General features: G+C 39.0%; 1 protein-coding gene and 1 non-coding gene across 14 annotated transcripts in view; both read right to left on the bottom strand.

Moving 5' to 3' along the window:
• Window positions 1-24,903, bottom strand: part of ATOSA (atos homolog A) — a 126,455-nt gene that overhangs the window by 86,258 nt on the left and 15,294 nt on the right. For 4 of the 13 annotated variants that reach the window (XM_069483661.1, XM_069483692.1, XM_069483631.1 and 1 more), the window contains exon 2: window positions 9,651-9,767. In XM_069483661.1, coding sequence (XP_069339762.1) covers window positions 9,651-9,666 — 16 coding nt within the window. In that variant the 5' untranslated portion in view covers window positions 9,667-9,767. Of the gene's footprint in view, window positions 1-9,650; window positions 10,090-10,259; window positions 10,505-10,536; window positions 11,085-24,903 lie in introns of those variants that run through there. The other 9 variants (XM_069483650.1, XM_069483701.1, XR_011235095.1 and 6 more) reach the window with 8 other exon arrangements.
• On the bottom strand, window positions 7,291-7,362 carry LOC138381131 (small nucleolar RNA SNORD26). The gene has a single exon (XR_011233062.1). It is a non-coding gene; the product is annotated as a small nucleolar RNA SNORD26 (small nucleolar RNA).

Below are 24,903 nucleotides of genomic sequence, written 5' to 3'. Positions count from 1 at the left end.
AGTCTTATAAATGGCCTGATTTCAGATATTGATACAAATTTAATTGCATTCAAGAATATATGTTTGGTGTGGGAAAATAAAATGTAGAAACTTATTATCAACAATTTAAAATGGTAATCACCAAATATAAATTGGTCATGTTCCCAAAAGGGATAGGTTTTTAAGTCCAAATAATGATCAAACTTGGAATAGGGATTATTTATATGTAACATGAGCTATGACTAGATTACCAGGCTAGCCCAAAGGTTTCTTAACCTGTAATGGCCATTACTTGCAGCATGGAACTCTAAACTCTGGGTCACAGAAGCAGAAGAGCCATGCTCCAAGCACTAAATTCATCCTAGGTGATATTCTCAAGTAAAGAAAAAAGCAGAAGGATGGTGGTCATGGAAGTTGAAATCCACTAAGGAGTGTATAACAACTCACCTGCCAGAAAAAAACGAAAAGAAAAAGGAGGCCGGGGGCAGTAGTGCACACCTGTAATCCTAACACTCTGGGAGGTCGAGGCAGGATTGCTTGAGCTCAGGAGTTCAAGACCAGCCTGAGCAAGACTGAGACCCCCGTCTCTACTAAAAATAGAAAAATTAGCCGGGATGTGGTGGCATTAGCCTATAATTCCAGCTACTTGGGAGGATGAGGCAGGAGAATGGCTTGAGTCCAGGAGTTTGAGGTTGCTGTGAGCTAGGCTGATGCCACAGTGCTCTAGCCCAGGTGACAGTGTGAATTCCGTCTCAAAAAATAAAATAAGAAAAAAGCAATTTTGGACAACATCTCACTACTCTGTGTTTTCTATCAAACTCCTACTGTCCACTCCTGCCCCACTCTTTGCCCTAACTTGGCTCTAAACTGTTCACTGTGGTCTATTATCACCCAGAAATAGTTGTCTGTGCTCCAAATTACCTACTTTCCCTCTCCCATGGCATTTCCATTAAAGACTAGGTAGGTCAATGTTGGTTTTGATTTTTTTCTATGTAGTTGTGTATTGCAGAAAACAAGGTTGACAGTGACATAGTAAGTGTCTATTGATCTCTTAACGCTTGTTACAACTAGTTTTCACAACAGAATACTGAAACACTCACCTCCTCAGTGCAGCTGTTCCAAGCTATGTATCCTTGCTAGTAAAGGAAACCACTTACCAATCACTACCCAAGACTAGGCATATGCTAAGTGCTGAACCTTATGTTCTCAGTTCTCTTTTCCCACAAAGCTTAAAGTTGATGATATTAGACCAAAAAAAAACCCCTGTTGTTCAGAAAGGCTATGTAATTGTCTCAAGGTCATTTGGCTGGTAAATGCTGAAGTTAGAATTCAATCTAAGTCTGATCCTAAACTTTAGGGTTTTTGTTTGTTTGTTGTTGTTTTGCCTTGGGGTCTTAACTCTCCTTGCATTATAGCACTGCTAAAAAGGAACCATTTGCAATAACCAAAATATGGCCATTTCAATATTTCTTGAAAATGTATAATTAAATACACATTTATTAATCCAAATGAATGTCTAGTTCATATAACTTAAATCAGGACAAGGAGGAACATTAAAAATAAAATTCTTGCACTGCATGATTGATATTTTTAGACAGAGTGGCCTCAACTAAGAAGCAGCTGGCTATGCTTGGTAACACCTGGCTCATCTATACAAATAATCTGGCCCATAAGGTAAATTAGTCAACATTTATACAGCATTTCACAGCTTACAAAATTCTTTGACACATTATCTCAATTGAAGCTCAGAAGGAACACTCTGAACTGGGTACACTTTACAGATGAGAAAACAGGTTTGAGACTTGACCCAAGTCACAAAACCTGTAAGTAACAGAATGGATTCTAAATCTAAATTCTAAATCCTTCAAGTGTTTTTCCTATTACTGTATTCTATTTCTACCTTCTTATGCTTATAAACCTGAGGTTTACCAATTTAAACACACACATACATTCTCTGAGAAACAACAACAGGAACAAATTCAGCATGATAGATGGAGGTTAGAGAGCCTCTAGCAAATGTTTGTGTGTGGATTATTTGTTAATCAGATGTATATAAACTGGAGACCACTGACACTAGTTTTGCCTACTTCTTCTTTTACAGTGTTCTATTTCGATTCAATGAGATTTAACCAATTAAAAAATATAAACTTTATTTAAGTTATGGGTAAGTATCTTTAAATGTATTTTAAAAAGAATTGGGAATAAAGTTCTGATAATAGCCTAATAGTCATTAATTTAAAGAAAATCCCTAAATTGCCAGAATTTCAGTTGGTGTCAGTAAAACAATGACTGCTAACCATTTGCTCCTACTCCTATTTGTTCCATAAACATTGAGACATACTGGTCATTTCTTCATTCAACAAATATATATCAATCATCTCCCATGCACCTACGATGTACAAAACTGTCTGCTAGATGATGTGAATACAGCTGTGAACAAGAGACAAGGTTTCTGGACTCACAAAATCCAGGCTGGGCACAGTGACTTATGCCTGTAATCCTAGCATTTTGGGAGGCCGAGGCAGGAGGATTGCTTAAAGCCAGGAGTTCAAGACCAGCCAGGCGCAATGAGATCCTACCTCTACAAAAAATATAAACATTAGCCAAGTGTAATGGTGAATGCCTATAATCCCTGTTACCCATGAGGCTGAGGTAGGAGGATCACTTGAGCCCAGGAGTCCGAGATTGCAGTGAGCTAGGATCATACCACTGCACTCCAGCCTGGGTGACAGAGTGAGACCCTGCCTCTAAAAAAAAAAAAAAAAAAATCCATTTGTAGGAAAAAAAGAAGGAAAAAGGATAAATAATTACAAAATGTGGTAAATGTGATGAAGGAAATACAGGCTGCTGAGACACGGAATAACAAAGGACATCTAATTTAATAAATAATCACAGCAGTTAACATTACGCACTTTAGATAGGGTATCAGAGAAAACTTCTCGGAAAAGTGACATTTAAGCCTGCAACAGAATGACAAGGACATCAATGTGATTACTGGGGAGAAAGGCTTTTTAGGCAGAAAGAATAGCGCACACAAGACCCTGAGTGGTAATAAAAAACTTACAAGGCAGCCAATAGGGCTGGGCATGGTAAACAAGGGGAAGAGAAAGAAAAATGACAAAGCTCAACTCAGATTATTGCTAAGAATTCGGGTTTTACGCATAGGCTCTTAGTCTAATATTTTGATTAGCTACTAAAATTTTTACCCAGTCCATCTTGTTTCAGTTTAATAAATATGGCATAAGAAAGGAACTATTCTGATTCTTCACCTATTTGAGCAAACACAGAACTATTGACAAGTTCACTTTGGTTTACCTACTAAGAAAGAAGTACTGTTTCTAGGTACTACAATTTTACTTTTTCATTATTAAAAGAAAGCCAGCATTAAGTTATTCTAAGTTTAATATTCCCAGTTTTTAAAATCCCCAGCCTCAAAAGGGAGGAAAACATTATCATAATTAGATGCAAAGTTGAAAAGGGCAAAAGAATAAATAAATATAAATGTTCTTTGTCTAACAACTAAATTTTTTTCTCTACTTGTTCACAATGCAGAATGCTCAGACCTCATGGGTTTCTTCAGTTTTTGAAGAGGAAATCAATCTTTAAGTCACATTCCCTATATATACATGTGCCTCTCAATTCTGCCTTCCAATGATCTTTTGTCTCATTCTTCAAAGAAATGACAGTGTTCAGTCCATTGAATCATTTCCTTCACACTAGATGACAGGCAAAAACACAGACAGGGTACCTCTGTGTCGACCCCTTTAGTATCTGAATCTTGGAAGCTGTATCAAGCCAGTGATTATTTGACAACTACTGATGTGTCAAGACTCATCAATGTAAATGGAGAAAAGACCGATAGTGCCCAGCTTTTGATCTGAGATCACAGTGAGTATACAGAACATGCAGCTGAATCAGCCCCTTTCTTTTGTCCTCAGCTTTCACTAAATCATTGGCTTCTTCTTAGAAAATGCCCAAAATTAACAACAGCAGTTTACATTTGAATGCTTAAAAAGTGCCAGCCACTATTTTAAGCACATTACGTACATTAATTTATTTAATCCTCAAAATAACCCCAAGCCGAGGTACTATTACTTCCCCCATTGTAAAGATGAAGAAGTCGAGGCAAACAGAGGATAAGTAGCTTTCCAAGATCATAATACTTACCAAATACCTGTTTTGAGTTTTCCTCAATCCTATTTTTAAACCAATTTGTTCCCAATATCTTATATTTTAACATCATGTACTGCTATCAGTCAGGGGGTTAAAAGCATATGCTTGAGCTTGATTCACACTTGGGCTTACCTTTTATTAGCTATGTATGTAACCCTGGGTAAGTTACCAAACTTCTGGGACTCAGTGTCATTTATCCATAAAATGTAGATGACAATAGCATCTACTTCTTTGAGTAATCATGAGGATTAAATGAGTTATATATGTAAAGTACTTCCAACAGTGTTTGGCATATGGTACACACAATTATTAGCTGCTCTTATTCATGCTATCACCACAACCTTCACCTGGGAATTTGGCAAAAGGCTGCTTTATTTAATCTAGTCAACAGTTCTTTTCTTTTACTCCAACATCTGTCATTTCTATTGTTTGATTTACATCAGCTAACAATGAACTATTCTTAGCAAGCAAGCAATGCACCTAATTCCCCTGCTACTTTTTTCTAGTCCTTATCACTTTTTTCCTCCTATTTAAGCTGCCCAGGTAGGAATTGTCTGAGGTTAAGAGAGTTGCATTATTCTGTAGTTAAGTTCATAAACCACAGGAATACTAAAGCTAATGCCTAAATTTGTAACATAATCAATATGGGGGAAAAACTAAGATAGCACTCCTCTCAGTTTTAACCTCAAAAAAAAAAAAAAAAAAAACTTTGGTGTCTTGTTTGTGGAACAGGTTTTGCACCAACAGTTTTTACTTAAGGATCTTCAACGGCCTACAACATGTGTCCAAATACGACTTAAAACAGTATATTTAGTTTATTGAGGATTTATTAAACTTATAGGTTTTAATCATAACAGTTTTAATAAGCTCAGATATCATTTAAAAATACAAAATTAGAAATCCCATACATTTATAGCATAACTTAAAATATTTTAATTACTTCTACACTAGGACCACACTTTAGACTTCTCTTGAAACTTGTACACCCTTGAGTCCAAGGCAGAATAAAATTGTTTAACCTCTTCAGCTGCCCAGCTCTAGTCAGCAGTTAACACCATTTAAAAATCTAATTATTTGAAGCTTGGTCTACCCATGTCACTCCCTACACAAAGAAGTTAAGCTATAATTGTAATACTGAATGACAATATAAAGAAATAAATTATACATATATGTCAAGTTTCCTTTTGTAGCATTTATATTTTCTCAGATAATCACTATATATTAAAAACCTATTAAATCTGCTTGAGCCTTGGCAGGTTGAACATTATGAATACAAAATAAAACAGTGTTAGGTTATTCAACATTTGATTATTTCCTAACCTCTGTTGAGTATATCTTATAACTGACCAATATGTAAGCATCTATGGTGTTCTAATATAAAAGTTATCATTTATTTAACATCTACAATGTGCCAACCACTGCTGTATTTCATTCTAACAACTTTGAGAAGTTGGAATTATTCCCATTTTACACACAAGGAAAATGAGTAGAGATTAAGTAATGTGATGAAGATGAGACAGCAAACAAGTATATAAACGTGTGTCTAATTCCAAAGCCTGTGCTAATGATAACATCAAGGACTCATCTTTGGCAGCATGACCCAAGTAATGTTATATAACAACTGCTTAAAATTTTAAAAAAATTTTACCTTAAAATATGGCAAAATACTATTGACTATAGTGAAATGTAGCCATCATGCTATATAACATCTTAATTATCTCAAATTATAATAGAAACTTTCCTAACTGACCTTCACTTAATCAACCAGCAGCACTGACCAAAGCTCTCCATAAAAATAAACTGATAGATGGGTGCAGTGGTGCACCTGTAGTCCCAGATAGTCAGAAGGATCACTTGAGCCCAGTATTTTGAGGCCATAGTGCACAACGATCACACCTGTGAACAGCCACTGTGCTCCAGCCTGGACAATATAGCAAGACCATCTCTAACTTAGAAACAAACAAAAAAAAACTCCCAACAAAAAACTGATGGACACTGCTAATACTGATCACCAGTGGCTAATAGGGTACTTTCTAATTCCTTGCCCACTTCCACTTCCACTAGTTGAATTATATATTCAACAAGAACCTGGTGTTTTTTCCTAAGCCTGTTTATGCCACTCTAATTATAATAACTATTTATTATTATAAACCAGTGAAATATGAGTACAAAAGAAGTTATTTCTATGAAAACTAAGTTGAATGCTTTGAAAAGAGCATATTTTGATGAACAATATAAATTCCCTTTCCCCAAAACAAATTCCTGTTGAATTATGTGTATATAAGATAACTATAATGTTGTGTGTGAAAGTTTAAAAATTATTTTTAAATTATTAAAAATGTAAGACTCTACCTCAGATTGTTCTACAAAGTCTTATTCTACTTAAAAAATCAAAGCTAGGAATCTTAGGTGCATGTTATTGGTATGGTTTATATAGAAAGATCATGTTCAACTCTAAAAATACAGACCCCATCTTACTCCCCAAAAGGGCCATGATTCTACCAGGTTAAAAAAAAAAAAAAAAAAAAATTAAGGCAGTTATTTTTCTGATTCCCCACTTAAACTTTTCCTATTAGCCAACCAACTACCACACTCAATAATGTAGGATAAGCAGCTTCTATTGTACTTATTTAGAAGCTTTAACACTCTGAAGCACAGCTGTCTCCCATTAATCTACTGTCTACATTAAAATCTACACTTTGAGAAAATAAACAACAAAAAAATAAAAATGAAAAAAAGAGAAAAAAATCCACACTTTGCTCACATTCTGAATGAATACTGAGAAGTTCTCCTATTTACCCTCACTTTATGGAGAACTCAACATTAAGTATAGTAATCTAGTTTTCTAGCCAAGAAACAAAAGGCAGGCAAATTAAGAGAGGCAAACATAAGCATATTAACAACAAAGACTATTGACAGCAAGGCAAAATAAAAATCAGATCTGGGAAAAAAAAAAAGTTAACTTGCCAATGCTATAGATCTAGAAAATAAACACATTTAAAAAATAAAAAATCTCTTTAGGGCATTTCTAGATTATGACAGAGTACAAAATTGAAACAATGCCCCTTTATCATCAACTGAAGGTTAAATTACACTGATGCTGTATGTTCTTTTTTCCTTCTATTTTTTTGTTACAGTGCTACTAAGAATTTTTGTGTTTTCTCCACTAATTCATCAGAAAGAGTTCAATTCTTAAAATCATCCTCATAGTGTACATTCTTTTTTTAATGGGAAAGCATTAATATTTCAGAAATCTCTCCATATATCATTACAATTGAAAACTTTTTTGATGGTTAAAGAGTTAAGTTTCAATTATCCAGAGAATTCACTAATTCCTTAGACATCAATGTAGAAAAGAAATGAAGTATTACTGTTTTCTTAATAAGTGTTGCCCATAACTGTGCCTTTCAAACTGTAGGTCATCATGCTCCATTAACTAGTCCAAAAAAAAAAAAATCAATTCAATGGGTTGTGGCAGCAATTTTTTAAAATGTGAAATAGGGCTGGGTGAGGTAGCTCACACCTATAATCCTGACACTTTGGGAGGACAAGGCAAGAGGATCACTTGAGGCCAGGAGTTCAAGATTAGCCTGGGCAACATAGCAAGATCCCATTTCTAAAAATAAATAAATAAATAAATAAAAAATAAATTAGCCAGGCATAGTGGCACACACCTGCAGACCCAGCTATTTGGGAGGTTGAGCCAGGAGATTTACTTGACCTCAGGAGGTTAAGGTTGTGGTGAGCTATAATAATGCCACTGCATTGTAGCTCAGGCAACAGAGTAAGACTATCTCTAAAAAAAAAAAAAAAATTAAAAATAAATAAAATTTTAAAAAAGTAAAATAGAACAGAGAGACAAGGCTACATTGAACATAGTAAGGGTAAATATATTTGTGAAAAGCTTGTTTCAGTGTTTCTGTACTAGTTTGCTAAGTAAAAGATATTACTTACTTTGGGTCCTGGTTTAAAAAAAAGCCATGGATCTAAAAGCTCATGTTATTATGGAATATAATCACAACACGACATCTGCAATCCCATCATTTTTACCTGAGAATGTTAAAGAAATCTACAATTTTAAAGGGGAATCTTGATGAATAAATTTATTTTCCCTAGTAATCTATATTAGTATATAACTAAACATTTTACTGTGTTTAGCACTAGTTTTGGCTAAAGAAGATAGTGTGCAAACACTGTTTTTTAAACTGCTTATGACTTTAAAGTAACTTTTAACAACAATCCAGAACAGTGACTTTCATTTTATTTGCTTGTTTATTCTGAGATGCAATTACTGATCTTGGTGCCATTTTCCCTAAATCACTGATATACTCTACAAATCTAAACTTGATCAATACTCAATATATTTTATAGGGGAGAAAAAAATCTAAACTTCACTTTCTACACAAGCAACCTGCTCAGTAGCAATACACTTGCTAATACTTAGTACATACATAGCTGTTGCCTGAGTTTAAGTAACAGCCAAACACCTAAAACTAATTTAAAACACTAAAGTATGGCTTTCTCCACTCCTTTAGTGCATTTCAAGACACTATTACCAAAGCCATATTTTATCTAGAAAATTTGTCCTTCTAATTAATTTGAAAATATGGAAAACAACCAGTTTAATACACATATGCTTTAAAATAAGCATCTAGTTTACAGGACAAATTAGTATTACCTATCCTAAAGTCTCAGATTTGGATGGAACTCTCATCTACTCCAACTTCCTATCAAATACGATAATATAATATTCCTTGGAATCAAACCCATATCTGACTGAAAAATCCTCACTACTGGCCACTATACTATACTCAAATATTCTAAAATTGGTCCTTGCCATGAATCAGAAGACTGATAAACAATTTCTTTGAAGTCCTTGAAAGGTACAGTGTATACATTATTCTCATTAGTCTTGAAAATACAGGCTTAGAAAGGAAATGACATTTATTTATCCCTGGGGATTTGATAATCCAAATTATCCATACTGTTCAATACTGATATATTGAATACTGGAGTAGTTTGTAAACTTTTTGACTTTGCTCAAAGCACAAACATAAACTAATCAAAGCAGTAATAATAAAGTAATAGTCAACTCAAACTAACTTTCAATTTATCAAGTTTACACAGTCAATATAAAAAAGCTTGCAAACTTTAAAGTTGTAGTTAGATTGACTTTACCTAAAAATAAGTAACTGCAACTCTGAAATGATACTATGTATTGTGGCAATAGATACAAATAGTTCTTGACTATTTCGAGATACACTAGCTTCTCTCTTGAAACTACTGCCTTACAAGCACTTTTGAAGAACGTCTAACCCTCTCTTCCATATGCCTTTCTCTACTTCACCAGCTGGAATCTGTCACAAAAACAGATAATCACATATGATACAGAAATAGTTGATCTTGCTGTAGAATTAGGTTAACACTTCTAAAATGAGGCATAGAAAAAGAGCGGAAAAAAAAAAAAAATCCAAGCCCTACTTAAGTAAATCATTTACCTCGGTCTGGCTTCATTTTCACATCCAATTTCCACCCAGAGTGCTGTGAAATACACGTGTGGGTTCTTTCAACAGGCTCGTCGCTGATTCTACGTCTGCTTCTTCGTTTTCAAAATGCTAAAAGAGATGAAAATAAAATTTATCCGGTCCTGCTCTAAAACCCGGACCTTGCAAGAAAACTGTTAAGTTAGGCCTCTGCTTTGCACTAAGTGCGGTGACAGTACTATTGGATGGTCTGAAAAAATCAAAACAAAACTCTCTCTGAACCGCCTCCCCAATCTCCTCCGGACGGAGCACCCCTCTTCCCTGCCTCTGTGCTCTTCAGGCCAATGTGTCCTTCTCTGACACGGCATCTCTGAACCAAAGCAAGATCTATTTATAACCTGGACATACAGGCAAGAAGAAGAAAAAGAGTCAAAGCAACACAAGCTAACTGACCCCTTCGAAAAAAAAAAAAAAAAAAAAAAAAAAAACCAAAAAAACCCCAAAACGCCCCTAGCAACAGTGGCAACTCCGCGACGGCTGGTATAGAAATTCTTCCACCTGGTGCCTGTGCGCAGGAAACTCTTCCAGCCTCCCAAGAACTCCGCTCGCCCCGCTGGGCCTCACCTGTGTAATTAGCCTCTAGCTAGTCTTCCTGCGGCAGCCGCCGCCAAGTTTACACAGAAACCCCAGTCACCTCCTGGTGCCCAGCCCCCAGCCCCAAACGAACTCTCTTGGGCTGTCCCGGGTCGACCCTACCAACTCCGAGTCCTGCGGGCCCGGCCCGAGGTTCGCCCCGGGGAAGGTGTTTACCGCTGGGGGCTCGCCCCTGCTCTGCGCAGCCCGCCCGCGGAGGGCCCCTTCCGTCCCGCGCGGCCCCGGATTTCCTTCAGCCCCGCAGCGCCGAGCGCCGCGCCTGCCCCTCTCCCCTCCGGAGAGTTGTTTTCATGGCGCTCTGGGCTGGCCCGCTCCTCGGCTCCCTCGGCCGACCTCTGCTGACTAACTCGCTCTCCTCTCCAGTCCCAATCCCTCCTCCTCTTGGCACTCCTCTCCGCCGCTCGCCCAGCTGCTCACATCACACTCCCACCTCAGACCCGAGGCTCCGAGAGGCGCAGGGCCGGCGAGAGCGGAGTGTGGCGCGCAGCGGCCCCCGGGGCTGCGTTAGGGGACCATGGGGGCCCGACACGACAAGCCCGACGCGGCTCCCCGGCGCCCCTGTGGCCATCCACCCCCGCCTCGCTCCGCTCCCTGAGCTCAGCCCTTGGCCCTGCCCGACTCGCACCCGAGCCCCGCGGCCCCCGGGCTCCGCCCGCCCGTCGCCCCGGCCGGCTCGCTTGCCCCGCGCCTCTGCCAGCTCCTCGCCCGCCCGCTGTCTCTAGCTCTGGCGTCCCAGCTCCCGGGTCCCCCTAGCTCGCCCAGTTCTTTCTCTGCTGTTTGCCCTGTCAAAACACTGCCCGGGTCACGTGTCCCAACAACAGCCAACCCACCGCTCGTCACTTCCTCCCCGGCAGCCTGCGTGGCCCGGGCGCCGGGTTGTTATGGCAACGCCGCCGCGCTACCCGGGGCGCTAGTTCGGGGCTGGGTTTTGGGTGCAGGTGTCCGCGGGCGCGAGGACCCCGGGGACGCTGGCTGGGCGGGGCCGGCGGGCTCTGGGGGTCCGAGAGGCGCCCGGCGCTGCGTCTGCTCGCTCGCGACTGCCCGAGGCGCGCGGCTAAGACCCAGACTCGGAGCTGCGCTGTTAGAACACAGGGTAACTGGGCAGATGTCATCCGAGGGCCTGCCCCAGACTTGGGGGATAATTATAGTCTCCTCCTCCACACGGGATGCTGGCGCACACTTGTGACCGAGCCCCAAGTGGATTGCAGCGCTTGGCGGGTTTCCTGTGGCCGGGACAGGAGGGTGGGCAGCCATACGCGTTAGGGAGTGGGAGTTTAAGGACTGGAAGCCCTCCTCATCCTAGATTTTTTCCCCAATCCTAGGGATTTTAGTAGAATTCGGAACCCAAGCTTCCAAGGCACTCGCTGTGCTAAAAATAACTTTTATAACTTCTGAAACACTGACTCATGGGCGGGAGGACACTTTTGACAACATGTTATTGTTGGGGAGCTGTAATTTTGTTGTTGTGCTATAACAATGTGACATGATGACATTTCGTGTTGTGATGTTGTCATCACTTAAACACAAACAGATGACAAGAATCTGCTGTAGTTAAAAAAAAAAAAAAAAGCAATCCTAACAAGTGCATCTATTAGCTACTCAGTTTATGGACTAAGTATTAATATATATGGGGTACCAGCCCAAGTGGATGCCAGAAGAGGTATGAAATTTGCAAGGCCCTATGGTTTCATAAGAAAAAGTATTTTTTTAGAAATAATTTTGCATACAAGAATCACAACAGGAAAGTACTAGGACAAGTCAAAAGACTTTTTACTTTATTCTTTGTACTCTGCTGTTGTTTCCAAAGTTTTACAATGAGTATGTATTACTTTCTCATCAGAAAAGTTTTGTAAAGTACAAGATTGGCAATTACATTTTTTGGCCTCATAAAATTTTTATTAAAAATGTATTGTGAAATATTATGAAAAAAGTATTTTCTATATGTTTGGATATGTACATTAAAATAAGATGCACAACTGCATTAACTCCAGGATTGTATCTAATCAGAACAGGGCAGAACATTCAAGAGGAAACATTTTGTTTTCACTGAAATGTTCTAACATCATGACTATGAAACTTCTGACAAATGGCAACAGTTCTTTAATCTATAAAATGGCTACAAATGTTAATTCCAAGTGCTTTTGACTTTGATATTGTTGAATACTGTATTGTGTGGTTTTTAAAAAAAAAATGAACTGAAATTTTACTTGTTCTACAGTCACTTCTCAATTAACCTTGGCAATGGGAGACAGAACAGTTACAGATAATCCAAAATCCTAAATTTAGCACAACAGCTGGGGCCAAATAACAGCTATTGTAAAAGGATTACTGGGTGAACAAGCAGCAAGATCTGTGGTTTAGCTCCTCTCCCTCCACCTAATTTGCAAGAAGTGTAAAGATCAGAACAATATTGTGAGCAGAAGCCAAGAATATTGAATAATCTGGGGCACCAACTAGTCTCTTTTAAATAATTAAGATTTAACAGCACAGGGGTAAATGATGATGTCTGAACATTTGTTAGACTAACCTAACATTTTTTATTGAGATTCTTAAAACTTTAAAATTTTGAAATCATTATGGCAGCAGAAAAAGTATTTTTAAGAGGTGTATTTCAGACTCATTCAAATTGTACCATTCATGCAACACACATTTACTGAGCACTCACTACCTACTAGGCATATACTAGTCTCTGAGAATACGAAGGTCACGGAAACCAGATAGGGTCACTATTCTCATGGAGCTTACAGTACTATCACAGTTGGATGGCCATGATCAAGTCACATTTTATAGCATTAATTTCACTTATAAAAATGAGGTATTTAGACTCTGGCAATAAATTATCTTTCCTAATTCTAGAACAAGCCTATAATTGTATAAAGCATGTCCAGAGTGGTTGGAATAGAGATCTAAAATGGCAAGTGGTGGGGCACGGTAGCTCACACCTGCAATCCTAGCACTTTGGGAGGCTAGGGCAGGAGGAGCACTTGAGGCCAGGAATTCAAGACCAGTTTGAGCAAGAGCGAGACCCCGAGACCCTATCTCTACAAAAAAAAAAAAAAAAAAAAGCTGTAGTCCCAGCTACTTAGGAAGCTGGGACTGGGATTGAGCCCAGGAGTTTGAGGTTGCAGTGAGCAACGATGATGCCACTGCACTGTAGCCAGGGAGACAGACAGTAACACCCTGTCTCAAAAATAAAATAAAATGGCAACTCAAAGTGTTGGTGTTAAGTACCTGTTCACACCTCAGGGCACCCAAACAGAACAATCTCTAGTTCCTACTTGGTGAGGGGTAAGGATAGGTGAAGCAAAAACTCAAGACAGCTGGCAGGAACCTTACCCTTTTTTTCCATCTGATTTGCTCTCCATTTTGCTTTCCCCTAGTGTTCCAAAGTTATATAAGTAATTAACTTCAGAAAAAGTTACCTCTTCTTCAGCAGTCATTTCCTCAACTATTGTAGGTTTTGTTGAAATGGGAAGTATATAACCAAACTGTATTTAATGAATGTCTCTAAGTTCTTTTACTTAATAAATGTGATGAGGATAACTGGTTTGCTCGCTTTTTTAATACAGGGCTATTCCTGTGACCAAAGCCATGGAAGCAGTCCAGGCTATGAGAATGTGCTCCACTAAAGCAGGGATTGGTGCCCTTTTCCTTTTTGTATCCCTAGCACTTAGCAAAGGACCTGACACAAAGTAAAAGCTCAATAAATGTCAACCTTTGTATTGACTAATAAACTTTTCTTATACATACCTATAATCTGTACTCCTAATACTGGCTGGCATTTTTTCTCTAGAGGGTAAAATCTAGAGAGTTGGAAAATTGGTGGGAGGCACAAACTTCATTTGTGAAGGATACATTTTCATTATACTTTCTACCTTTGATATTGTCTCATAGTGGCAGGAACTTGTTGTGGGTTGAATTGTGCCCCCAGAGAGATATACTGAAGTCCTATTCCCGCCCCCCCCCCCCCCCCCCCCGTGAATGTGACCTTATTTGTAAATAGGGCCTTTGCAGATGTAGTCAAGATGAAGTCAAACTGGAGTAGGTTGGGCCCCAAATCCAGTGACAAGTGTCCTGATGAGGAGGGAAAGATTTAAATTCACAGGAGACACAGAGAAGATGGCCATGTGACTAAGATGATTGGAGGTTCTGAATGGTCAGTAAAACATGGAGATCTTTAATTCTGTAAAAGTTACAGAAATTAAGTCAGTTGAAAAATGTTAAGATCTCTTAAGTATCTTAAAAGATTAACTCTATGATCCACAGCTAAAGGATGATCATGAATAAGTGGCTGAGAATCATCAAATGAAGATACACTATTTCAAATATGACAATCAGTACATCCTGTTCATCACAAAGCATTGTGGAAAGAAGGACTATTGAAAGAAATTAAAATGCATATATAAATCTAATTTTGCAAAATAAAAAAATCAAACTGTGTACTTTTAATACTTGTTGAAATAAGATGAAATGCAAGCTATCTTTTCCATATGTACATTGTTTCTTATTATTCACTTAAACTCACTACAGTTAATTTCTTTCTAAAAGAGAAAGATTATGGAGTCATTGCTAAGGTATTAGCTTCTATAAACAACACTCCACCTTCCCTTAAGTCGGTTGGCTGGTTTGTCCTTTTTTGAGTCTCCTGTTTGTCTACCTTCTATAACCACAGGTATAAGGAAGTGAAAAATGATTTTTTTCTGGTCCCTACCTGCAGAAGTTACTGTAATGCTTAGAAATATAAAGGCCTCTAAAGTTCAAGCCATGGAAACTGTTAGTTAAACTGAAAGTTTGCTGAGCTGCTGGAGGCCTAAGCCACGAAGACTTAAGGTCTTTATAAAAATTAATAATTGTTCTTTTGTGACAGTAACTGTGCTCAGCATTTCACATGTATATTTGATCCAAAGAGGGTGATAACCATCTCATGGATTAGGAAATTGAAGCTCAGAGAGGCAAGTAACTTTCCCAAGGCTACGGTTAATAAGTGGAAGGAGGCTGCTTCCTGAATGGGCTAATTTCCATTACAACATTTTGAAGTAGATCAAATAATTCCAAAAATTCCAAATGGGGAAACTAAGGCTCAGAAACATTGAGAAATAGTTGCACAGTTAGAATTTAAATTGGTATATATAAACTTAGGTTCAATGCTTTAAGATATAAGCTCTAAATAGAATAGCTCCGGTTTGTTTTATGTAACCTCCAAAGAGCAAATGGTCACACTCAGATAAAATCAGCTAAAATTTCTTGAGTACTTAAATCATAAGCACTATTCTATTTGTTTTGGTTTGCAGGGGGGTTGTTTTTGTTTTGTTTTTAAGACAGGGTCTCTCTATTTTGCCCCGGCTAGAGCACAGTGGCATCATCATAGCATCATAGCTCAGTGCAACCTCAAACTCCCAGGCTTACACAATCCTCCTGCCTCAGCCTCCCAAGTAGCTGGGACTACAGGCATGTGTGCCACACATGGCTAATTTTTGTAGAGATGGGGTCTTGCTATTGCCCAGGCTGGTCTTGAACTCCTGGTCTTAAGCAATCCTCCTGCCTCAGCCTCCCAAAGTGCTAGGATTATAGGCGTGAGCCACCATGCCCAGCCAATCCTGAATGCTTTATATGTATTAGTATATTTATTACAGCATCCCTATGAAATATTATCCCTGTTTTATAACTAAATAAATAGGAAAAGGGAAGTTAAATAACTTGTCCAAGGTCAAGCAATAAGGCAGTAGTAGAGCCAGGATTCACACCTAAGGAGCATGACTTTAGAGCATAAGTTCTTAACCACTACCTGTTTTGGTCTCTTTTAGTTTGGTTTTTACACAAACCCTGCACCTTCCTGCCACTGGACTTCTGCCATTTACCCTACATGGTATCCTTCCCCAACTTCTATGTAAACACTACTGGACTTTCAGGGTCCAAACTGACCTCATGGATGTCTTCTAGAGCCCACACCCACATATACCATCTGTCTTTTTTTTTTTTCTTTCTTGAGACAAGGTCCATTCCTTCAGAGTAGAGGAGGGAAAAGAGGAAAAAAAATAAAAAGAGAGAAGGTCTTGCTCTGTCACCCACACTAGAGTGCAGTGGTGTCATCATAGCTCATTGCAACCTCAAATGCCTGGGCTCAAACAATCCTTCTGCATCAGCCTCCTAAGTAGCTGGGAATAGAGGTGTGTACCACCATGACTGAATAATTTTTTAATTTTTTATAGAGATGGGGTCTCACTATGTTCCTTAGACTGGTCTTGAACTCCTGGCCTCAAGCAATCCTCCTGCCTCAGCCTCCCAAAGTGCTGGAATTATAGGTGGGAGCCACCCTACCTGGCCCATCTGTCTTTTCTGACTGTATATTATGCTTATGATCATAAAGCCACATATTCCTATTGTCTTTTTAAGGGCAGAGATGGACTATGACTCCAATTCCTTTGTATTTCCTGTGTTGAGTGACACCAGCCTGGGCACAAAGACTCAAGTGATTACTGAAGATCTGAGGAGGTCACTATTCTCTGGAACTGCTCCACCCAACACAGTAGCTACTGGTCACTTGTGGCTACTGAGCACTTGAAATATGACTAGTGAAACTGAGAAACTGAATTTTTAATTCTAATTAATTTAATTATAAATTTCCAACAACAGAATTGAATTCATTTTTAAAACTAAGTATATTTGGAACAACTTGGGTATATGAATCTAATTTTTCAAAATATAGCCTCCAAATTGAAATGTGCTATAAGTATAAAATATATAACAGATTTAAAAGACTTTGGAGGAAAAAGAAAAATATCTCTATTAATACCCTTTTTTAATTTTTATTTTTGGATCTTGCTCTGTTGCCTAGGCTAGAGTGTGGTGGCATCATCAAAGCTCACTGCAACTTCAAACTCCTGGGCTCAAAGGTCTTCCTGCCTCAGCCTCCCCAGTAGCTGGGACTACAGGCATGTGCCACCATGCCCAGATAATTTGTTGCTCACACTGTTCTCCAACTCTTTTTTTTTTTTTTTTTTTTTTTATTCTTTTGAGACGGGGTCTCGCTCTTGCTCAGGCTGGTCTTGAACTCCTGAGCTAAAGCAATCCTCCCGCCTCAGCCTCCCAGAGTGCTAGGATTACAGGCATGAGCCACCGCGCCCGGCCATGGTCTCCAATTCTTGTCCTCAAGTGATTCTCCAACCTCGGCCTCCCAAAGTGCTAGGATTACAGGTGTGAGTTACTGCACCTGGCCTAGTAATACTTTTAAAATATCCATTACATGTGGAAATGTTAGTATTTTAGACATATTGGGTTTATTTTTCAATTTTTACAATGTGATTACTGGAAAATTTAAAGTTATATATGTAGCTCATATAACATTTCTGTTAGACAGCCTTGCTGTAGGACTTAGTGGCTGACTCAACATCACAAAAGACATTTGAAAATTATCTATGTTCCTCAACCCAGTGAAGCCTTCAAGCAACGCAGATTTTGGGCTAAGGGAATTTGCTGCTTGCCCTCATTTTGTCAAGGGTTCACCCTTATGAGACGTGAATGCATCACAAAGTGGTTAGGGCACACCCCAGATATAGTGAGAATAACAATAAACAACGCTTCTAAAAATACAAGTTAGATCCAGTAGAATTTTCATAGAAATTATTTTTCTCTTCATATCTGTTAGAGGATCACACACAGAGCTAACTACTGTATCCTAAACAGGGTGAGCTATTTTCAAAAGCAGTGATGGATGGACTTCACTAAACAGCTAGACTCTTCATGAGCTTGTAGAAATATTAAGTCCACTATAAATCCATTAAGTCTTTTCATCAGACTGTATCAGTGCATATGGCTGGGCAGTGGAGGTAGGAGGATTGCTTGAGGCCAGGACATGGAGACCAGCCTGGACAACACAGCAAGACCTGCATCTCTAGGAAAAAAAAAATTAAAAATATTAGCTGGGGCCGGGCGCGGTGGCTCACGCCTGTAATCCTAGCACTCTGGGAGGCCGAGGCGGGTGGATCGCTCAAGGTCAGGAGTTCGAGACCAGCCTGAACAAGAGTGAGACCCCGTCTCTACTAAAAATAGAAAGAAATTATATGGACAACTAAAAGATATATATACAAAAAATTAGCCGGGCATGGTGGCGCATGCCTGTAGTCCCAGCTACTCGGGAGGCTGAGGCAGTAGGATCGCTTAAGTCCAGGAGTTTGAGGTTGCTGTGAGCTAGACTGACGCCACGGCACTCACTCTAGCCCGGGCAACAGAGTGAGACTCTGTCTCAAAAAAAAAAAAAAAAAAAAAAAACCAAAAAACAATAAAAATATTAGCTGGGCGTGGTGGTGGGCACCTGTAGTCCCAGCTACTCAGGAGGCTGAGGCAGGAGCATTGCTTGAGCCCTAGAGTTCAGGGATGCAGTGAGCTATCTATCAGTGAGCTATTATTGTGCCTGCATTCCACAACCTAGGCGACCCCGTCTCAAAAAAAAAAAAAAAATCAGTTCATTGCAGCTTAATGAGAATTCCATACCAGTTGACTTGAAAAGTAGATATACACAACAGCAGTGATCTCCATTTCAAAATGTGAAATAGAAACTGATTAGACATTTCAGAAAAAAATTTTGAACAGAGTTTTACCCTTCAAAAAAGTTTGTAAAAAAAATCTTTTCTTAGGTTATTATCTCAGTTTAAGAAAAAAAATTTGTAAGAATGCACAAAACTGCAAGAAATTCCCCAATCCTTTTCACAAATGGGAAAATTCATAATTGAAACTAAATTCTTTACTTGTAGTAGATAGAGCATGATAAAGCAATCTGTGATACGTTTTTTTTTTTTTACTTTTATTTCATCTTAATTCCCCCTTGCAAATTGTTTCTACTTTAATGCACAAAATGTTTTTATTGTTTTGATTTTAAAAATTACTAACATTTCACAAAGCAGGACTTAGCTTTCATGTTATCTTAGTATCTTCTAAAACATGTGGCATCTTTAATTGTATTTATTTTTTTGAATGGGCAGTTGTACCTTTTGATTCCCAGCCCCTATCTCCCCTCACTGGATGCAGCTGCCCCTAACATTTTCTTGTGTTTCCTCCCACTGTTGGGCCATACATACACCAACACATTCTTTTCTGCCTCACACACTTTGCTGAGAATGAGAGTCCCTGGCTCTCTGAGGAAGATCCCCACTGGCCCTTTGCATCTCAGTAGAATGAGGGCAGTGTCTACCAACCCAGTTCCTTCGCAGGACTGAGGTGCCCTGAGACTAAAGGCCAACAAAGGGAAACATGGTAGAAGTAAAAACAAACATATGATACATTTTTGATAAATCAAATTTCTGCTGCTTCTATCAGAACCCAAAAGCTCAATTCAGCATAGAGAATTCTAGAAGTTATTCTTTTATTTGCCTGCTCTATATATCTCAATAATTTCATACTGCCATGCTTCAGAGAGAAAGGAACATCTAGCTGCCTTCTTATTTCAAATTTCACAGGCAAAATTCTGTACCCGCAACTCAAATTAAAAAAAAAAAAAAATCTTTACTTCCAGAATGTCATTTCTAACATAAGTTGAATTCAATTCCATATTCATTGAACTCTGGATACTGAATACTTTGCTGGGCCCTAGAGATACAGAAACTGGAAAAGCAAGTACTTAGTCTCAAAAAGCTTTATTAATCTAGAAGGGAGACAGCCATGTAAATAAATAATTGCAGTTTAGTTTGATAACAAAAAAATTCATGTGTAAGGAAAACAGGTGGCACAAAGAAGGAAAAGTTAACTCTCTCTAGGAAAGGAGGTTGCTAAAGAACGAACACATTAGCTATGTTTTAGAGGATTAAGAGGGTTCAGACAGGCAAAGTAGGATAGGTTGGAGGTGGAGGGGGTTGTTCCTCACATGAACAACACATCACTGAGGCATGATAGAACATATCAAAATGCCATATTGGAAGGTCAGATTCAAGGAGTTTAAATGTAATGACAGGTACAGCATTAGATAGACTTTGTATTTTGTACTATTGGCCCTAGTGTTTTTTTTTTTTTTTTAGAAACAGAGTCTCACTCTGTTGCCCTGGGTAGAGTGCAGTGGCATCATCGTAGCTCACTGCAACCTCAAACAAGTGATCCTCCTGCCTGAGCCTCCTGGTTAGCTGGAACTCTAGGTGTGCACCACGATGCCTGGCTAATTTTTCTATTTTTAGTAAAGACAGGGTTTCACTCTTGCTCAGGCTGGTCTCGAACTCCTGAGCTCAAGAAGTCCTCCTGCCTCAACCTCCCAGAGTGCTAGGATTACAGGTTGGCCCCTACTCTTTATCCCTCCTCATATCCATGCCTTTACCAGGTAACTTGCAGTCCCTCACACTAATAGGTCAGAATATATTTCTCAGCTTCTGTGACTTCCTAATGAATAGAATGAGGCTGAAGTAACAGTGTACTAGTTCTGAGCTAGACCTTCAGAGGCCTCGCCTGTTTGCTTTCTTGTATTTCTGCCATTACCATGAATAACGCCTGAGCTAACCTGCTAGTCCCAGGAGGATGAGAGACAAGGGAATTGAACCAAAGCTGACTTACAGATCAACCCAACTTTGACTAGCAGAATCACCACAGTTAACCCACAGATCCACAAGAATAAACTGTTTTAAAGCCACTAATTTTTGGAATGGTTTGTTATGTAACATTGCAGCAATAGCAAACCAAAATAGCTATAGTAGTAATTTTGGATTTTACCTTGTAGATGACAGAAAACTATGAAAGATTGTAATAAATAGATTGTTTCAGAAGGATGGCTTCAAACATAGAGTCGAAGATATTAATAGAAATGGGAAGAGGGTGGTGGGAGAGGAGGTAGCAAAGAAGCTGTGATCCAACCCCAGATTATGCAAACCTGAACTACAGCAATAGCAGTGGGATGGGGTAGAGAAGACTGGAGAGAGATTTAGGAGGGAGAATTGCTAGAACTTGGGTGGTCACTAGCTATAGGTAAAGAGAGAGGGCAACTGTCCTGTCCCTTATCCTCTTTGGAATAGTTGGTGGACCACTGGGTACTTTAAGATAGGAAATGTGAGAAAAATATCAGATTGGCCACTGAGGGATATAGGTAGGGATGGGAAACAGGAGTAAATTATTTAATTTTATTATCTTATTTTTTTGAGATGGGGTCTTTGTTTCCTGGGCTAGAGTGCAGTGCCATCATCATAGCTCACTGCAACCTCCAACTCCTGGGCTCAAGTGATCCTTCCACCTCAGCTTCCCGAGTAGCTGGGACTATAGGCATGCACCACCATGCCCAGCTAATTTTTCTATTTTTTGTAGAGACAGGGTCTAGCTATTGCCCAGCTGGTCCCCAACTCCTGGTCTAAAGCAGTCCTCAGGCCTCAGCCTCCTACAATATTAGGATTACAGGCACCAGCCACTGTGCCTGGCCAGTATTTAGTTTTAGATAGATTGTGCTTGGAAAACCTGTAGACAGATATTTTGAAGGTAGAAAAAGACTCTACTCTGGAGCTTGGGGATAAGGTCTCATCTGGGTATGTGTTACTCAGAAATCATCAGCATACAAATGGTGGCTACTCCAGGAGAGTAGATGAAGATACTGATATCATGGGATTATCAAAAAGGAAAGGGTGTTCAGCAAAGTCAGCTGTTGTGGAGAAGTCAAATAAGGTAAGAACTGAGAAATATCCTTTTGATTTGGTAATCATGTCACCCATGAGAGAAGGAACAATTTTGAAACTCTTTACATGTGGAGAGATGTAGCCTGGGCCCAAATGAACTCACTGTGTATTCAGACAGTAACTCACAATTCAGAAATCCACAGTGCCATTGCTTTGAATCAAATCACTGCTTCACACCAGGTCAGTATGGCATAATTCTGAGAATAGTTGGTAGATTTATCCTGAGCACATATTTTGGGACTTCAACATCATTTGTACTATATCTCATAATCTCATGAAATATACCAGAGAAATCCAACATGCAGACATTTTGCAGAAATTGTTTTTCTGAGAGTTATATACTTCAGAGATGTTTGATTTATAGGAAGTCACATAAAAACTAAAAAATTCCCCAGCTCTTATTCATAAATATCCATGTATTGAATTTCTCTGCAGTGTGCTGTATACATGACTTTTTTCTCTCAGTAAATTATGGCTCATTTCTGTGCCTTCATCAGGATACACCACGATGATTCTAGGAAACATGACTGGGTATTGATGTCTTGTCTAGCAAATGAAATTCACACAGAGATGTTTTGTGAAGATGTGGCCATGTGAATATAAAACAAAGTCAGTATGGCTATTTAGATTGTTAGATATTGACACAAGACTGTCTCTGGTTATTGCCTTTAATAACAGTAAGATATCACTAGGTCATGCAAAGTACCTCAGAGTACCTGCCTCATTTGTGTTCTCTTTTTTGCCATGCGGCCTTAAGTTGCTGGCCACAAGTGATTGAGCCAGAAATCAATACCTGACCTAAAGGCAACTCTCTACAGGCTGGCAAGCAGCATACAACGCAGCCCAGCGCTAGAGAACTGAGCCCAACAGGAGTGCGTCATAATGGTTAGTGACTGACTGGCTAATCACATTCTTTATGATGGTGGTGATGGGAAGGTTAGGGTCAGTAATAGCTGGAGGAGACACAAAGGCCTCTCTAACGGTGGGCAATGGAGAAAAGAGCAACAGACACCCCGTTCTGAAAGAACACTAAGTGCTCTCAAGCCAAGAGCTGCAGTCAGGCTGCTGGAGGTGCCAGTCCCAAACGATGGGGATGATGGTCCATTTTTCTGTGAAGCTGACTGTACACCTGTTGACATTTGTCTTCCATTTAAGGCTCTGTGAATCTTTCCAGTAAACCCCTACTAACAAAGGCAACCTGAACATTTCCGACACTTGAAACTCAAAAACATCCAATACAATTTTACATCACTTTCAAATCATGAGTGAAAAAGTTAAAATACGTTATTGAATTAGATTCCCTACATATGTCAATTAATTATTCAGTCAACAGTGTGTACCAATACCTACTATGTGCCAAACACGTACTAGCATTAGGAATTTCGTAGTGAACAAGACTGACATGACTCCTGCCTGGATTGTGCCATGGTCTAGTCTGGAGTGTTTAGACTACTTGGGTCTTAATATGTACCATATGGACAGACCCAAACTTAATATATCTCAGTTTGTGATCTACATTTGTTTGCTTTTGTTTTAAATATTCATGGTTTTCCAAATATATTACATTGATAGGGATATAGAACTAACCCCCGTGTATTAACATTTTAATCTAAGGATATTTATATTTATGTCAGAATAAAGCTTAGTTCAGAGCTTTCTAAAATTTAACACATCTGAAACAAAGCAAACAACAAAGAGTTAGTAAAACTACAAACTATTAACTGGAACATGACCCCTAAGTAGAGCCAGAAGTATGGTACTGTAACATGATGAAATTTGCAGAATCCAACAGAGGAGAATAAAGGGATGACATTTATATGCCAGCATTTTGCAACAGTAGTGATGTGCCACCTGGAAATGAAAGTGATCCCTGAAAGTGAAGAGGCTGAACATTTTTCCTCATCCTGAGTAAAAGATAAACTGAAAATGAATGACATGAATTGCTCAAGATAACAGACTGAAAATACAGATATAGGTGATTCATTAAACTAGATTGAAAAAAAATGGAGAAGATAGAATCTGATGCTTGGTGAAAAAATTGAAATGTCAAGGAATTGACATTGATGCATTCTGTGATGATCCCGCTGGTAATTCAATAGTCAAGCAAAGATTTTAATGCTATATTTCTTAGACCAACTAAAATTAAGAATGAATGTCTTTCCCGGTGGAGATGAGATGGCCCAGGGGTAGTGAAGAGATGAGGGAGCCCTGTTAAACTCTTCTGAGTTTCTAACATTCTTTAGCTATTATTTTAGTTGAGGCATCAAGGGACTGAAAATGCTCTTAGTTATATCCTACCATTCAAATTGTTGTGTTTTTTTTTTTACAGGCTTTCTTTCCAAGATATCCAAATCCCTAAATACCCGAACTTCTAATTGCTGTATGAGATTTTGTGTGGTTGCTATAGTACTGCTGTGGAAATCGTCCCTTGTTGTCTTCAATTAAATAGATTGCAGTTTAAACGTCTGCAGCTCTCTAAGAAGAGAACACAATATTTGAAATTAGAGAGATACTATAACTATATCTTACAGAAGATAACTTTAGTTACCAGAAAAATTTATAACTTTATACAAATTTGAAAATTAAAATGAATGGATAATCTGGAGGAAACTGTCAACTATAAAATGGAATCAAGCATAGGCAGAGGGCCAGGCATGGTGGCTCACGCCTGTAATCCTAGCACTCTGGAAGGCCGAGGCAGGAGGATTGCTTTAGCTCAGGAGTTCAGGACCAGCGTGAGCAAGAGTGAGACCCCATCTCTACTAAAAGTAGGAAAATTAGCAGGGTGTGATGGCATGCGCCTGTAGTCCGGGGGCCTGTAGTATAGTTACTTGGGAGGCTGAGGCAGCAGAATCACTTGAGCCTAGGAGTTTGAGGTTGCAGTGAGTTATGATGACGCCATTGCACTCTAGCTGGGGCAACAAAGTGACACTCTGTCTCAAAAAATAAAAAATTAAAAAATTAAATAAAGCACTGTACCA

Source organism: Eulemur rufifrons, chromosome 2, assembly GCF_041146395.1.
Source record: "Eulemur rufifrons isolate Redbay chromosome 2, OSU_ERuf_1, whole genome shotgun sequence".
NCBI lineage: Eukaryota > Metazoa > Chordata > Mammalia > Primates > Lemuridae > Eulemur > Eulemur rufifrons.
This window is presented reverse-complemented; position numbering and strand designations above follow the sequence as displayed.